Genomic DNA, 18,084 nt, shown 5'->3' with positions numbered 1-18,084 from the left:
TTTCTGTATGAATAAGTCTATTACATGTACATATGTATCACTAGTGTGTATTGTCAGGAACCGGCCCGCGGCACGCCTGCGTATACGGTTCCCGACTGCGGGTTTGACCAGATCAAGCGGGGAACAGCCTTATTCAAGCTACAAACAAGGCTGTGACCCCTAAAAAGCTTCTTACTGCCACCACTAGCGGTTTGCTAGACACGTCCACTCGGCTGTCGAGTGCTCAGCATGCAATCCGCGTTTTCGTATTCGGGTCAGCTTTGCGCTTTAGGCCGAATACGGGAACGCCACGCACACACACGCACAGTTGCAATCTTACACTGTAGTGAAGCAAAACCACTAACATATATAAGGAAAGAGAACCGAGAGCCCAATATAGTGTAGTAAGTCAAGGCAAATGGAATAATGTGAAGGAGTAATGTATATACTCACAAACCAGGGTTACCTCCAGGCAACCACTGTATGGGCAGGTGAGGAGATTGGCCTGTCCTCACTCAGGGCTAAGAAGTCGCTCTCTGTAGATGTGAAAAAGAAGGGGTATCCCCCTCCACCAAAGGTGGATATATACTGTATTACGAAATGTACAGAGGCGCCAAAAGGATAAAAACAATATTTAAAATGTTTAAAAATAGCTTAGGAGGCAGTGGTGGACTTACCTCCCTCAAGCAGACACAAGAATGCTGTGTTAATCAACAAACGTAAATTTAATGGTACACTCCAGGGGTTTAGTATGTTTAAACCCCTGGAGTGTACCATTAAATTTACGTTTGTTGATTAACACAGCATTCTTGTGTCTGCTTGAGGGAGGTAAGTCCACCACTGCCTCCTAAGCTATTTTTAAACATTTTAAATATTGTTTTTATCCTTTTGGCGCCTCTGTACATTTCGTAATACAAAACCACTAACAGTTGTTACAAACGATACTGTTAGCCACTCTGCTGTCGAGCCACTCACACTGGCGTTTTCGTACGTTGGGTCAGCTGCGCGCTTTAGGCCAACGTATGACAAACGCCCCCACACACAATGCAATTACAATCTCATACGGTAGGGTTGCCCAAACGTACAATCAGGCACGGACTTATACACAGTTACACTTCAGTCTCTTCTAGGCTATGAGTGTTAGTTTAGTACAGCAGAAGTCAAGCTTATTAAATAACGATTTAATATTTCAGGAAAACGTGGAACAGTGCAGAAAAGAATATATACAAAAGATTACAAAAACAAAATAAACATCACAGAGTTAATAACCAAAGTTACACACAAGGACAGTTGCGTAAAATAAACGGGGAGGGAAAAGGAACGTTACCAGCGTAGGTTAGAAAGTTGTTTGACGGGAGAACGCCGTTTTTTCGATCAGGAGTCGAGATCATCCCTAGCTATGCGCTTTCTCCAGGAGAAGATCCCTGTGACTGTCCTGGACCAACTTAAATAGTCCGAAGTGTCCCCTGGGGCATTTAATGTCCAGCCCCCAGGAACTAATGCAATCTCCTAGATTGTGACATCACAGAACGCTTGTCATCTTTCCTGTAATATGCGAACTTCAAAGGGTTCCTGTTTTAGCTTTTTGAAGGTTGCAGATTTCACAGGTAAGATTGTATCCTAACAGACATCAAAAGGCTTCTCTACTCCAGGTGAAAACTTGATTAAGGCTTCCTCAACATTATTTCCTAGCATCAAAGCTTTCCTGTCTCCGTTTTTAAAGTCTGCAGAGATTTCAAAACCCCTTCCAGCCGGCTGTCATGTAAATTTCAAACCTTCCAGTGTCAGCTTCCCCTGTCCCCAAGACTCAGGGTAGTCTTGCTTTGTATAATGGGACAATGGCTGACTCCAGAGTTCAAAAGCCATGCCGACCAGCCTATTCTTCCTCAATTGGCAGCTAATTAGCAGTAGACACAGTTTCCCCTGCTGGACAATGAGGGCAGAGGTAATGTACATTTACATGCAGACTCACATTAGCCTTCAGTTTACTCTGGCCAGGTGACCAATTACTCCCAAGCACAATACACATCTGAGGTTTTACCCAGTAGACAGAAAAAGGACAGAAATATGTTCTGTTATTATCCTTAACATTATCAGCACCCCAATATATCACCACATGTATACATATGAATAATTGTATGTATGTGTTGTTTATGTCTATGGCATGTGTCTTTGTGTGTCTCTGTATGCTGATGTTTTAAAGAGACACTGAAGTCTCTTAAAAATCCTTTTTTTCCCCCAAAAATATTGTTTAACATATTAGCCCTAACTAAACCGCCGCATCCCCGCCGCTATACACTATCTAAATCCCCCCAAACTCGCCCTCCCTCTCCCCTGCAAAATCCACGGGCTAATATGTTAAACAATATTTTTTGGGGAAAAAAGGATTTTTAAGACACTTCAGAGTCTCTTTAACCACTTGAGGACCAGAGATTTATACCCCCTAGTGCCCTAGTTACAATTCTGCACTACACAACTTTAACGGTTTATTGCTTGGTCATACAACTTAGCACCCAAATAAATTTTACCCCCTTTTCTTCTCACTAATAGAGCTTTCTTTTGGTGGTATCTGATTGCTGCTGCAATTTTTATATATATTTTTTTATTAATCAAAAAACAAAATTCAAGCATTTTTTATATCCCCCCCCCCCCCCCCTTAAATTGGCCCTAATCTTCAATACATACACTACACTATACATATATAGGCATATGCCTATGATAGGGATTAAATTGTGAGCCCCTCTGAGGGACAATTAATTGACAAGCCTATCCTCTGTGCAGCACTGCCGAAGATAGCAGCGCTATATAAACATTTAAATGTGTTTTTTACAAAAAAAAACAAAAACAGCCTGCCAGCTCTGATCTGCCTTTAGCAAGCTGATCGCTGCGGCCATCTGTTTACAACGATGGGGGCTTGTACGAGTTCCCATCTATCCTCGCAAGATGATGCCGTATGGCGTGACTGAGGAACAAGGAAGCCGCCAATTGGCGTTAGGCGGTCGCAGAGTGGTTAAACAAAAGAAATGCTATGCCATTATTTGATTATTATTATAGCTGATTCTCCTCCACTGAAAAGATGGGACATAGAGATGATTATTTCCCCAACCCTGTAAGGAAAAGAGAGCAGCATAGTGAGAGATCTGGTAACTTGATAATTTTGCAAAGGCACATAAAATGTGTGACCCTGAAGGGATAGAGACTTGATTTCCTGGGTGATGGTTTAGGGGGTGGCGCAGTACAGATGACTCATTTTGCTATGGCAGAGAGACACTTCTGTGACTATGGGAAGGGTATGCGGGGTGATGAGTGGTGCACAACAGAGCAGCTACCAGTGAGACACATAAGAAGGAAAACAATGGACTTGGATGCAGATTGCCCTCAAAGATCTGGATGCTGGATCATTGAGTGACCTCGACTGACCTTAGGTGCCATCTTAATAGACAACTCCCCCTTTGTCCCTTTACATCCCTTGTCCGCACTATATATTGTGCAACTATACACATACAGCCCCATGTTTACAAAAGTAGAGCACAATGCATGATTTTCAGTCTGTTTAAACTTTTCAAAGCTTATTAAAATTAATTTTCATTTCCGTGAAGGAAAAATCAAAGTAATTTAAAAGTCTCTGTAGATAAGAAACAACAACATAAATACAACTGCAATCAAAGTGAAATCATAAGTAAAACTAAAAGGGAAAAAGGAAAGCAGCATTTCAAGTTCCAGATATTATTGTCTTAGCCCACCGTGCATTTTTAGATGAAAAGGGTCTCTGCTTGCAGCGGTGAGGATATCTATAATGGATTGCTGCTGTGGGCTCCCTCTGTTTAGGAATTTCCATTAGATCTGACAGTCGCCAGGATACAGATAATAGAAAATCAAACAAATGAGCAGCACAGCCAAAGCAATCACAGAGCTGTTATTGATGTGGATTCAGCAGGATGAGACGCTGTAAAGCCTCCACAATGCACAAACTTTAATGGAGGTCCCACCGGAGACACCTGAAAAAGGCAGCACTTCTCTTTTATTTGAAAAAGTATTAGGAAATAGAAAATAGAGCGTTAGCAGTGCAAGTGCGGAAATGGTAGTCGGACCGCTATCAGAGATGTCTGGTTTGATCAGGTTTATTGACGGTAATGTACCTTTCAGGTCTGTGGCTATGAAAACAATATTCACTCTCCTTCCTGAATCACACTCGGCAGTTTCCCTGTTTTATAGTGTGAAACCATCCATAAAAGTTAGAACTATAATCAATACAACCCGAGTTTATCTTGCTTACAAGCTACAGTGCTGTAATGCCAGTAATAGCGAGATTTATGTAACACTCGCATGCAACTAACCAGAGACACTATCAGAATGTGCCTCAAGAAAGAGAACCTGTGCTTACATTGTATTGAATAAGTGACTATGTAGCAGGTTATCATAACAACATCTGTAAATGACTCTCAAATATATATTTAAAGCTGTCTCTTGGGTGCCCTCCACCTCCAGTGTATATTCAGGCACAAAATAGCAAATAATCATTTTTTTTTTCTTCTACTAGAAAATCTGTCAGCAGAAAGATGAAAACAAAACCCAAAAACATAAAAGTGACCTGCATGAAAATTAGATCACACACCAAACACATTTTTTTTCTGCCCTTGAAAAGTTGTCCATTTGCAAATTCAAAAGCTGATTGTCACCAATATCACATGACACATCATTGCATTCCAGCGGTTCTGGAGGTGTGTTTAGCGTCTAAGGGTACAATGGTTAATTTGCATATATTCAGCAGTGGTGCCTGCAAATTCTTTCTGTTTTAGGAAAGCAAACTTTTGTTTTTCTTAACATCTTAGTAAGGGGGCTTTTAGGACCATTGTAGTCCCTTACACACCCCAATGAGTTCTGGGTCACCATGAGCTTGCTGGTTAGTCTGTGCCTCTCGGATTTACAAGCCCTACTCCATAGAGCCAAATTAATCCATGCCATGCACTGATGAGGATCAAACAATCCGAAACAGTCTGTATGCATGTTGGATTATTATGGCTCTGTACATATTAACAAGCTGACACATCATTGCATTCCAGCGGTTCTGGAGGTGTGTTTAGCTTCTAAGGGTACAATGGTTAATTTGCATATATTCAGCAGTGGTGCCTGGGAGACATCTCGAGCTCACTCCAACCTGAATTATCGCAAATTCTTTCTGTTTTAGGAAAGCAAACTTTTGTTTTTCTTAACATCTTAGTAAGGGGGCTTTTAGGACCATTGTAGTCCCTTACACACCCCAATGAGTTCTGGGTCACCATGAGCTTGCTGGTTAGTCTGTGCGTATTGGTGATGGTTAGCCAATAGGAACAGTTTAGTAAAAGGGGAAGGGGTGGGAACGATTACAACTTAGGTCAATTTAAAACCACAATGAACTGACATGTAACATGGGCCCTGATTTACTATATGCCAGTAATGTTGCCGTAAGTAGGCAGGGCATGGCAATTTCACCGGTATTAACACAGGGAGAACGCCCATTAACCCATTAGTGCCACTGTTATGGTAATGACTATAGCAACACACATGTTAACTCAGTTAAGAGTGGCACTAATGGGTTAACTGGCGGTGTTCTCGCTGCATTAGTACTGGTAAAATTACTGAATTGACAGAATTCTATAGCCTATAGAGGCTTCATTCTATTAGTGACCATCATCCTCATTCTATTAGTGACCATCATCCTCGTTCTATTAGTGACCATCATCCTCATTCTATTAGTGACCATCATCCTCATTCTATTAGTGACCATCATCCTAATTCTATTAGAGAGCATCATCCTCATTCTATTAGAGAGCATCATCCTCTAAACACAGTGATCACACTCAGGGCCATTTGGTCAACGAGTGACAGAATTTATGCTCTTCTTATAGAACAGCTCTGTAAGGACTATATTTTGACTTCTCAGTTCTGGTGGTACATCAGTCATTAACAACTATGAATATTAGTTCTCTATAATTATGAGCACAGTAGAATTAAAGAGTTGATGTAGCATAAACATGTACTTATATTCAGAGCTGTTTTTTAACAACTGTATAAAATATGCCAATGCAACTTTGTTACATTAATACCCTTTGATTGAATTACCAGAACTGCCTGTCTTCAATAGCTAAACTGCAGATCAAAAGTGCATCTAATGGTGCCCTCTAATGACAAAATATTAAATGTACAATTTTACTAAAAATGTATCTAATATAAGGGTGAATTGAGTGAATATCCTTTGAATGGATAGTTAAGATTTTGGTAAGATTGTACAATCAAGATTGTTTCAATAGTGGGCACCTTTAGTGATATCTCACTCCGTACCAAACTGTGCAGAAAATAAGAGAATGGGTGGACTTGCTGGAGGGGGTAGCAGGCACAGCGGTGGGGAGGGAGGGGTCGAACACACACACACCTGGCCCGTCCGCTCTCCCCCTCCAGCTACGTGTGCAGCCTGATTGTCAGCAGCGGGCGGGGAAGTAATTACTCACCTTTTCCTTCCACATTCCACACGTGCATACCACCGCTCTACACTTCCTGCAATGCCACCCACTGTAGTGGTCGGCATTGCAGGAAGTGACAAGCAGTGGTACGCAGCGCTGGAGTGTGGAAGGAAGAGGTGAGTAATTACTTCACGCCGGCTGCATGACACATACGGAGCACTAATAGCTGGAGGGGGAGAGTGGATGGGGGACCCCTTCCCCACCGCTGTTCCCGCTGCCCCCCTTCCTGGCTGCTACCCCTACAGGCTACCTATACTGGGGGCATTTATACTACCTATGGGGGGGGGGGGAGGCGGCATCCTCACAAGTTTGCCTCAGGCGGCAAAAAATCTAGAACCGGCCCTGGAAATGTGTCCTTGTGGGCGGGGCAAAAGAAGTTAATTATGAACAATACAGCACAGTTTTCACACTTTCTATTCAGCCTCAGATTTCACATTACTGACTGTACAGTGCTTGTTCCCTGCAGTGGCACCTGCAGGATCAGTCTTGATCATGAAAGGCAAAACAAATAGTACATATGTATGCCTCTTTAAAACAAACTGAACTCAGAACTTCCTCTTTGCTCTAAAAGATAAGCAACAGCATAATAACGTTTAAAGAAAAACATTTCTTTGTTACAGCTGCTACAAATCCTGCAATAAATCTGCAGTATGTTTACTTCCCAGTGTGTTTTGGAGACATGCCCGGGGTCTCCTATTGAATGGGTGGTGGCTTGCTGGGCAGGCGGAGCCGGGGTTCGAACTCGGGTGAAGAAACAGGTGATGACTGCTTCTATTGTACACAAAGTCCCAAAGTGCCTGTAATTGAGGACTTTTCCCCTTTAAGAGCGAACTGAGAGGTGGACCATGCAGCCAGAAGTGAAAATGGTCAAGCAAACCTGATCCTGAGGAAGATGGCTGTGTTCAGCCATTGAAACATGTTGATCTGAGGGGCGCCCCTGTGGTATAAGTTGTTTCCCACCAACGAATTTATCAACTGCAGTCCCACCGCATCTACACAAGCAAGAGTAGTGCATAGCGGTGCGTGGAATGCAGGAAGAACCACAGGGACGCCTGTGGGAAGTGACGTCACTGAGCAGCTGATCCGGAAGCTGCGCTCCACACGAAGGCTGGCCGATACGCAGCATGGGGGTCTGGAAGCAGTGGATCTGAGCAGATTCGGCTCAATACCACATATAGGTCTCAGTTGGAGGAGTGAGGGCTGCCGGCCGGAGCCCTAGAAAACGGTATTTGTCTAACAATACGCCAGGAACTGTAAGAGTACTAAGCACTTAAGTGCTGTAAATATTCATCGATACGCCGGGAATTGTAAATGGCTTAAGAACTTTGGCGCTTCAGATAACAGAATCTGAGTAGAGATAAGGTGCCATAAGAGTACTGTAATTTTCTACTGAAGACTAGTAGCACCTTTATTGTCTGCATATACGCCTAAGGAACAACGACTAAGAAAAAGCATTGCTAATTATTATTATTATTATTATTTAGTATTTATATAGCGCCGACATATTACGCAGCGCTGTACAGTGTATATATATATATTTATCTTGTCACTAACTGTCCCTCAAAGGAGCTCACAATCTAATCCCTACCATTGCCGTATGTCTATATTATGTAGTGTATGTATTGTAGTCTAGGGCCAATTTAGGGGGAGCCAATTAACTTATCCGTATGATTTTGGAATGTGGGAGGAAACCGGAGTGCCCGGAGGAAACCCACGCAGACACGGAGAGAACATACAAACTCTTTGCAGATAGTGCCCTGGCTGGGATTCGAACCAGGGACCCAGCGCTGCAAGGCGAGAGAGCTAACCACTACGCCACCGTGCTGCTAATCAGAGGTTGGAGTGTAGGGAATCAGGTGGTCCCTGTATGTATGGTGCATATGAGTGTGGTAGGAACAGTTTTGATATTAGAACTAGTGTGCAATAGTAAGTGTAGTGTTGCGGAATCTTATACTATTAAAAGTTCACTTAATTATTATATATCTGCAAACGATATGATGTGGAGTACAATTACACACTAAATGTCATCATCTTTTAAGGGGGATATATGTGTTTTTTAATAGTTTTAATACAGTTTTAATAAACAAGTTTGATAGTGTGAACTAATCCAGAGCCACTCTTTTTTTGTATATTGGGTGTGTTTACTTCCTGTTTTCATAGAATTAGACATAAGGTTAACGTCCTGTGTTTTTAAATTAGCTGCTCTGCGGAGGAAGCCAGCTGACGCAGCTGAGAGATCAAATTACAGTAGTGATTAGTCACAGATGAGGGGGAATTAGACAGGCTAAACTCTCTAAATACATATAGGGTCATTTCTCTCTGTTTTTCTTTTGTCCTGTGCAAGAGTTCGGGTCCACTTTATTGATACTATGGAGAGTACAGGGTGTTAGTGCTGAGAAAGGGCAATGTCACAGCTTTGTTCTACTGTGGAAAGAGATCCTGTGTGCTGCATATAAACAATAAGTGTTTGTCTTTCCTTCCTAGAAGTATGGGATCAGTGCATTGATTTCTGAGGTATAGAATGCTGGACATGTTATCAGCTTGGGCATGGCATGTGACACAGAGGAGAATGCATGACCACTTCTTTTCACAGTATTTTTATCTAAAGTAACATGCACATTTGGAAAAATACAAGAAAAGTGGGTGAAAGAGCAGTAGGGGATACCCTACAGTATGGTCTTATTGTTGAGAAAATGTTGTGAAATCAGCTTAATGATCTTTCCAAGCAGGGCTAGAATTTTCTTTGGGCTAGAATTTTCAGAGAATGAACAGCTGTGATTGTCTGCTGCTGTGATGGTGATCGTTGTCTGATCTTCTCATGATTATTCAAGTGTAACAAATACCATGAAAGAAATTGCATCAGCAGTGTGGTAAAAGTTAGATGTTTAAATAGATGAGGGTATAGGATATAAATACGGGTCACTGTGTACTAATCGAATAACAGCCCACACACATTAAAAATTGTGTGTGGGCTGTCAAGTGCGCAAAGCCTACAGAAGCCAATTTTCAAAACAACTTTCAGGTGACTGCTTGCAGCAGACTGTAGAAAAGTGACACATTTGCAATGGATTTCATTGTTCTACATTGTTAATGAAATCCAATAATGCAATCTTAGTTATATTGTTATTTAAGCTTCTATAAAATAAACTGCAGTTTTTCTACTGAAAGGTTTATGAAGAATAGTAGCCAGTAGTTTATATAGCCACATACAATTAGGATTACAGGTGCAGTCATAACGTGACTTGTCCTAGGCAATGAGGTGAAGCAGTGAATGAATGGAAATCACTAAGGGATGTCTTTATTATACGCATAGCCCATACTAGAAAGTGCTGATTATGAAGATAATTGTATTTTGTAGACTTGCCCTGCTGCTATTTCAAGCGATGTTGAAGACTAGTAATTGAATTGTGAATCTTGAGACCTCCAATTAGGATTGTAACCATTTAAGCAGATAATAATAGATGTTAAGTGGTTGTTACCGAAGTCATTGCATGCTGCTTGACTGGTTTTCCGGACTAACATGGGCATAGGCCCGGAACGTTTATGAAATTGCTGGCCAGAATAAGCTGGATAATTCGTTTTTCTTGTACAAAAATATGTACATCAAGAGGTTCATAATTTCAGTGGAAAGCTACATCAGCATGTCCAAGACTAATGCTCACTGTGGTTGTGCTGTATCATCAAAATTTACCACAGATCTGCATTTATATTGACGGTAGTATGCTTAAATTGATACAAGATACTGTCTAGACTACAAATATGTTTCCATTTAATGTCCTTTATGCACACAGTAATTCATTTTCTAGCTCAAAATGCATATCATTGCTGTCAGGCATGCAATAATTGGACTTAGAAAACTACAGTGCTGTGTTCATACAGAGATGTCATTCCTCGAACTATCCACTAGAGGGCAGCTGACAGATATTTTCTGAAAGCACTGTGCTATTAAGACAATATCAGAAACAAGGAAAGTAAAAATCAGACAGTGAAAAGGCTTTGTATGGTAATAAAAATAATGCACATGCTGCAGTTACTGGAAAAATCTTGATAAAGAAGTACGCCGTACAAGACACAGACCCACACATTTTTCAGCCTATAAATAATTGTTAAAGGGGCACTACAGTGAAAAACTGTAAAATTTAAAATATGTGCAAACATAGACAAATAAGAAGTACATTTTTTTCAGAGTAAAATGAGCCATAAATTACTTTTCACCTATAATGCTGTCACTTACAGTAGGCAATATAAATCTGACAGAAGTGACATGTTTTGGACAAGTCCATCTCTTCATAGGGGATTCTTAGCAAGGCTTTTATTCTTTATAAAGATATTCCCGAAAAAGGATTTAAACAATGATGCTGGCCCGCTTCCCTGCTCCCTACACAGTTTTTTGGCAGTTGGACAGAGCAACTGCCATTCACCAAGTGCTTTTGAAAATAAATATATCCCTGAGAATCCCCTATAAAGAGATGGACTTGTCCAAACCTGTCACTTCTGTCAGATTTCTACTACCTACTGTAAGTAACAGCAACATAGGAGAAAAGTAATTTATGGCTCATTTTACTCTGGAAAAAATGTACTTCTTATTTGTCTATGTTTGCACATATTTTAAATGTTAACATTTTTCGCTGTAGTGTCCCTTTAAATTCACAGCATGGATCAAGACTAGCTTTATTATTAGTCACTGGATAGGAGGACACTTCCAAAGAATAGTACAGGGTAGGAGGAAGTTTCTCCCTTTACAGCCTGGATATTAAACTGTTTTCTTTTATTAAGAATGAATGCTGATGCTTGCTATTTTAAAGAGGTGAATCTTTTATATAATCTTTAAAGTAAACCTGAGACATGGGGAAAAGTTACATTTTATTTACCTGGGACTCCTTCCAGCCCCCCCCCCCCCCCCGCCTTACAGATCCCTCAGTTTCCACCCTGTCTTGTCCGTTGTGCAACTCTGAAAGCTCACTGCTGCTATGGGGCACCTGGTTTCGGTGCCCGCCTCCTCTTTCACGCTCCACGCAGGTTTTCAAATAGACTTAAACTGCACATGCACAGAATTCTCCCGAAAGCGCGATTGAGGAGGCATGCGGCTTGGCATACACAGATGGTGATATTTCAGAGCAGCAAAGGGGTACAATAGAGCAGACCGAGAGAAAAATGAAGGACCTGCAAGGCTACGGGTAGCTAGAAGAGGCCAGGTAAGTAAAATAGAACTTGTTCCCCCATCTCAGGTTTACTTTAAATGTACTTATCTTGAATAACCCTTAGTAAAATCAAATCACGTTGTCATACTATCCTTCTTAAAGGACTTACGAGGCCAAATTAGTCAAAAAAGTTAATTACCTGCATAATCTTTTACTGCTACGTAGTGTGGATCGGGGGGGTTGGCCCTAGAGCTGCGCAGCCGCACTCGCGGCTATGCGGACTGCGCAGCCGCGGCCAGAGGAAGCGGCCATTTTGGGAGACGCAGGGGAGCCCGACCCGGCCGTGGGGTTGGGAGCCGGTCCGGGGGGCTAATGAACGGGGGGACCCGGCGGATCGGCACGGAGGGCGCGGACAGCGTCCTCCTTGCCGTAAAAGATTATACAGGTAATTAACTTTTTTGACTAATTTGGCCTCGTAAGTCCTTTAACGATAATGCTTCCACCTAGCAAAACTTATAGCAAACACTGAAGTGAAAATAAATATTTTTATTTTCAGTTTAAGGTCTTAATTCTTAAGACTAAATTCTAAACGGCAGCCATGATGGTCTAAAGTAAAATCAGCTTCATTCAGTTTCAAAACCAACACAAGTAAGACTCTTTTTTTGGGGCACTAAAACCTTTAAAAAAAAATACCATGTGTTTTGCCTTCTCTTTACCACCCAAGATATAAACTGACATCTACTACTGGTAACTAAATGTAAAGTTCCAATCATTCATGATAATGTTTCACACACCAGGGCACTCCTGATTACATTGATGTTTGCACACAGAAAATATATCTCTACCTGTACAATTTATGAAGATCAAATATGATTTTGTAAATATTTACAGACACAAAATAAACAAACCTTTCCTCTCAATGGGCACCGCCAGGACATCAGCACTCTCATTGGCTCGGTATATCTTCTTATCAAACTGCAGAGTGGGCTCATCTTCGGTGTCATTAATATTAACAGTGGCTTTAGTGATTTGCCCCAGGAGCGCATAGGCTGGCATGCTCAATTCCACTGTGAATCGTTCAATGCCCTCATACACCTGGTCATCATTGATGAGAATGGTACAGGCTTTGGTGTCCTCTCTCTCGTCAAATTGAACCTATGGGATTATGAGTATTAGATGTGGACAATTACTGTAAGTACACTTTTGCTTTCATTACATAGAGGAAGCAGAGGCATTTCAGTAAGCATTTAGATTTTACCTGTCACTGCAATTACACTGCTATAGTTAACTCCTAATTACACCCACGGAAAAATCTATATTATTTTTTCCCAGGCAATTTGTTACACGCCACTGGCATAGCAAAGAAGAAAGAAAATTACAGAGGAGACAAAGCACAAATGTTTTAAACATTAAATGAAAAGCAGAAAGACTGTTGTACAGTTACATCAACTGAATATGGTGATGTGTAGCATACAGTTCAATTATCTTTTTTTTTTATTTTTAGCTGAGAGTTTCTAGTTTTAGTAAATGCCATTATTCTGGAACGCTGATAGACATGGATTTCAATAGCAACGGCTCCCTGTAGTCATTTGGCAGGATCATCACTTTATTTCCACTCTGGTGATAACTTAACACAAACTTGTATCAAACTTGACTCACTGAACACACACTTACAAACCAGAAACCATCCATGCAAGGCAGGTGTCCTGCAATGACTGTAATAACCCAGGTAGAAGGGTGGTAAGAACAGTGGTGTAGTGGTTAGTGCTCTTGCCTTGCAGCGCTGGGTCCACTGTTCGAATCCCAGCCAGGGCAATATCTGCACGGAGTTTGCATGTTCTCCCTGTGCAGGACCTCAGCCGACCTGATCTCAGAACTTGCTCTATGCTCTAAAAGATACGCAACAGCATACTATCCTTTAAACTAAAGTTTGTATGTTCTCCCCGTGTCTGTGTGGGTTTTCTCCCACATCCCAAAAACATACAGATAAGTTAATTGGCTTCCCCCTAAATTGGCCCTAGACTACGATACATACACTGCACAATACATACCTAGACATATGACTGGTAGGAATTAGATTGTGAGCCCCTCTGAGAGACAGTTAGTGACAAGACAGTAAACTCTATACAGCGCTGCGTAAGATGTCGGCGCTATATAAATACTAAATAAAAATAATAAAAGGTATTGTGGAGCCCTCCATCCCTTAGCTACAACAACCTCCGTGGTACATAAGACTGGTAGTGGTAATCTGCAAATTAGAGTAGCAAGGCCTTCCTTCACTTTCCAAATTGCTATAGCTAAATATTATGGTCATTATCTCATCCTAGGGAGGAGGGGGTAACGTGACCAGGCTCCCTTTCTGCCCACAACTATAGGCCATTCTCTGCTGCTATGCATATGATCATGTAAGTGATTGGGAGAAGTATCTACAGTCTCTTCTGTTGTCAGAAGTTACTGGGAGGGAGTAGGCACCCCAAGATGCGATGTGTAGAAGGGATAATGTCAGCTGCATAAAACATAAACAAATAGGCTTACCTCTAAAAGAAGAAGGTAGCCCAAATAAATTGATAACATTTTTAATTGAAACCAGACACAAATGATAACGCGTTTCGTGGATCGGAGTCCGCTTCCTCAGATCAAATAACAAAAGTATCTCAATACTAGCCTTATGAAAGCAGGGAGCGCCTCTATGCCCTCATAGAGGTGCTCCCTGCTTACAAAACATTTGTATTGAGACACTTTTGTTATTTGATCTGAGGAAGCATTCAAGTGTCTGGTTTTTATAAAAAAATTTATTTAGGATATCCCCTTCTTTTAGAGGTAAGCCTATTTATTTGTGTTTTATCCAGCTGACATTATCCCTTCCACACATCACATCTTGGGGTGCCTCCTCCCTTCCAGTAATATCCCACACCAACCCCCTCTGCTCAGGGTGTTGGCCGTGTATGTTGGTTCCTTGGAACCCTTACACCCCTTTTTCTTTTCCTGGAGAGCGACCTACATTGTTGAAGACTAAAGAACCCGAGTGAGGATGGGCTTTCCTCACCAGCCGTTACACTGTGGTTGCTGGTCTTGCAACCTATTCTTATGAGTATTCTGCACATACTGTTGTTGAGTGTTCCATACCCTTGACGTGCTACACTATCAGGGGCTCCTGGTGCCTCTGTTTTGTTTTTTGTCTCCTTCGGAAGGTCTCGCACTCTGTTGGTTATCACAAGTGCTACTGGCTGCAAAGTGACAGTTGGGAGCTATGCTGTTACAAGTCTAGCATAGGGTAACTTTAAAGTGTATCTGCAGTTACAGAAATGAGACGGAACAGTTTTCAGCCAGGCAGAAATCTGATTATTCCATGTAAATGTTATTAGAACATGCAATTTGTTTCTGAAGAGTACTGCTACTCCAAACTACAACTTTTGTAGCCCCTTGAATGGCGGTCACATCAGAAATTCACTCTTTCCTATCTGTCGGCATGTTGAAGTTGGAATATCTCTTGTTGCCCCAATAATACAATGATAAAGGGTTTAAAGGATGCGTATAGTTACCTGTCCTGCATACTCCACATAATCCTGCTGCCCTGGTTTAGAGCCCACACTGGAGCTGGAGATGGCAGTGCCCTGTTCTGTCCGGCAAAGTACTATAGCATACTGGTTGAGATTACCAGTCCTCTTCACAGTCACACTGATGGATCCAGCCTTCTCACTCACATTATAACTGTTAACATAAAGAAACTTCTGTTATGTCCTCTGTTTATACAATAGTTATTTCATTAAACTATTTTTATAGTGTGGGTGTTTTTTCTTTAATATTAACTCATTTGTGGTGAATAAGCAAGGGATAATAAATGACCAGTTTTAACAATTTAGTACCTGAGTGGGATAGGCACTTCCTAATTATGGGGTAAATAAAAAGTAGACTCCCTTGTTGTTGCCACCTCCTCCCTGGCATGGGGGCTGAGGAAGAGCCCCGGTCCTTAACACTGCAACAAGGGTGCTTTGTAATGGGGGAATGTCTTGCCCATGCCCCTTCTAAGTTACCCTCCTATTGTTAAAAAACAATGGTTGATAAGGGTGTAAATAAAGCCCAATCTAAACGATACGATTCTTTGTGCGATTCGATTATGATTCTATTTATGATCCGCTTAAATCCGACACATCCGATCAGATCAGATTCAATTCAATTCGATTTGCCATTGCAAAACAATGGCAAATCGAATTGAATCGAATCCCGATCGGCCATGTCGAATTTAATCGGATCGTAAATAGAATCGTAATTGAATCGCACAAAGAATCGTATTGTGTAGATGGGGCTTTAGGCTTTGGAAGTGTAGATTGTGGCTTTAAATTAAAAATAATACATTAACAATGTGTAATATTTATTTGACCTTGCAGGGATGTTTATAAAAATGTCTCCTTCTAAAACTTCTGTTTATAAGTCTGGGGCATGAAGCTCCATAGCAAAGGCCAAGGATCTCTTTGTGAATTCCCAATACATTATGTGGGTAAGGCTGCCATCAAAATCAAAAAAATAATTTTGAAGACCCCATGCACAGTACAATTACGGGAGCCTCCTTCATGCATTTTTACATTTTGGGAACTCTCTTCTTGATCCCAGAACTGGAGTACAACGTACTGTATACCCCCAATGACAGCCTTGGTTGTGGATGGTGTGTGTCTCATGTGGCCCGTCATTGCTGCTTATCGGTAAACATGTCTCATACAGTCAAGGTGGTATTTGGTTATATCACTGTTATAAAACAAGGCTAACATGTCTTTTTGATCTTTTATCATTTATTTTTTTTCAGTGACAATCTCAGAAATAGGATGTTAAGGAAGATATGTCCGATTATTCATTCTTCTGAATGAACACAGGTTACTGATGTTCTGCCAAATGTAATACTGTAGACTTAAATGCTCATGACCTTCTGGCAGAACCAACTGCACATACATTTTACTATTAAATGTCCTTTACTTATTTAAATACATACATTTGTCTGGCAAAATCGTAGAGTCAAAATCAATAGAGTTGCCCTTTCCAGGAAAAAGCATCTGGGAGGACTTAATCTTCCTAATTGCCCACCTACTACAAAGCAGCTCAGATTGCTCAGTTGGCTGCAATCACAGCTAAAACTCATACACCCCTCTGGGTTCTGATTGCCCCTCTTACCCTGCCTGGAGCAATGTGGGCTCGAAAAATTCCACTCCCAAGCATTAACCTATCACTGCTCACTCTCTCATTATTTGGCAAAAAAGTTAGATTCCTTTATGGTTTGCAATCGCCTATCACCCACCTGACTGAAATACTCGGCAATCCAGATTTCCCACCTGGTCATCAAATGAATCTGTTTAAGTGGTGGATCGACAACGGTCTTACGAGAATGGGTAATCTTATAACCGCATATAAATTAATTCCTATCCGTCAATTCCTGACAGAACATCATCCCCCTCCAAGTGAAATCTATAGAGTCTTACAAGTCTTTAAATTTATCAGATCATTGAACCCAACTAACTCTGTTACCTCTTACCTGTCATTTGAGGTCAGATGCAAAGAGACACAGGTCTCTCCAGATACGAAGCTTACATTTCAGTCTAAATGGGAAACTGATATGAAAATGGAATTGTCTGTCAGTAGATGGTCACACTGCTGTACCTCTCTGCTGAAAAACAGTTCATACTATTCATCCCTAGAATCCTCACTCAAGCTTCTTCATAGATAGTATATGACTGCAGCTAGAATCCATGATTTTGATAGATCAGTCTCAGCCCTCTGTTTTAGGGGCTGCCAGACCAGGGGGGATCTCTGGCATATATGGTGGACTTGTCCAGTAGCTCAATCATTTTGGTATGTCATCTGGACTAAGCTGTGTCTCATTACTAGAGTCGCAATTCCTATTGACCCATATCAGTTGTCTTATTGGGAAACAAACCCTCAAAGTTTAATCATCCCATACATAGAGTATTTTAACATACATTTACCCTTGGGAAACGACACCTTGCTTCCAGATGGAAATCCGCCATTTTATCTCCTGATTGTGTATTTTCGGACCGCAATTCAACCATGCTTTCTGAGCATATTATCGCAAAAATCCAGGATAATTTACCAAAGTTTTTTAAAACATGGAATGACTGGATAGAGTGGCAGGATAACAATGGCCTCCATTCCTTTTAACTAGATTAACTCTGGCATAGTATGGTTATGATCGTTGCCTGGCCTATCTGGGACCCTGATATCCTAATTTCATATTTTTGGGTGATGTACACCTATTTACATTTCTTTGGGAAAACCTTCCACCCCCACCCCTTTCCCTCTTCCTTTATTTGAGGCCCATTGGCATGTTGTGCATAGCACCCATGGGTCTCATATTCCTGCTTATGCCTTTATAATTTCCCCCCTCCCTGCCCCTTTTCTCCCCCTCCTTTAGATTTATAAAATGTAAAATGTGTTATGCTCTAATGTTTCCGGAATGT

The 18,084-nt window shown here is 41.3% G+C and overlaps 1 protein-coding gene across 2 annotated transcripts in view; it reads right to left on the bottom strand.

Annotated features, from left to right (window-relative positions):
• Positions 1 to 18,084, bottom strand: part of FRAS1 (Fraser extracellular matrix complex subunit 1) — a 730,981-nt gene that overhangs the window by 55,577 nt on the left and 657,320 nt on the right. For both annotated transcript variants that reach the window (XM_068233564.1, XM_068233565.1), the window contains 2 exons: positions 15,163 to 15,331; positions 12,529 to 12,775 (listed from right to left, as the gene is read on the bottom strand). In XM_068233564.1, the coding sequence (XP_068089665.1) occupies positions 12,529 to 12,775; positions 15,163 to 15,331 (416 nt within the window). The remainder of the gene's footprint in view (positions 1 to 12,528; positions 12,776 to 15,162; positions 15,332 to 18,084) is intronic.

Source organism: Hyperolius riggenbachi, chromosome 1 (assembly GCF_040937935.1).
Source record: "Hyperolius riggenbachi isolate aHypRig1 chromosome 1, aHypRig1.pri, whole genome shotgun sequence".
Lineage (NCBI taxonomy): Eukaryota > Metazoa > Chordata > Amphibia > Anura > Hyperoliidae > Hyperolius > Hyperolius riggenbachi.
This window is presented reverse-complemented; position numbering and strand designations above follow the sequence as displayed.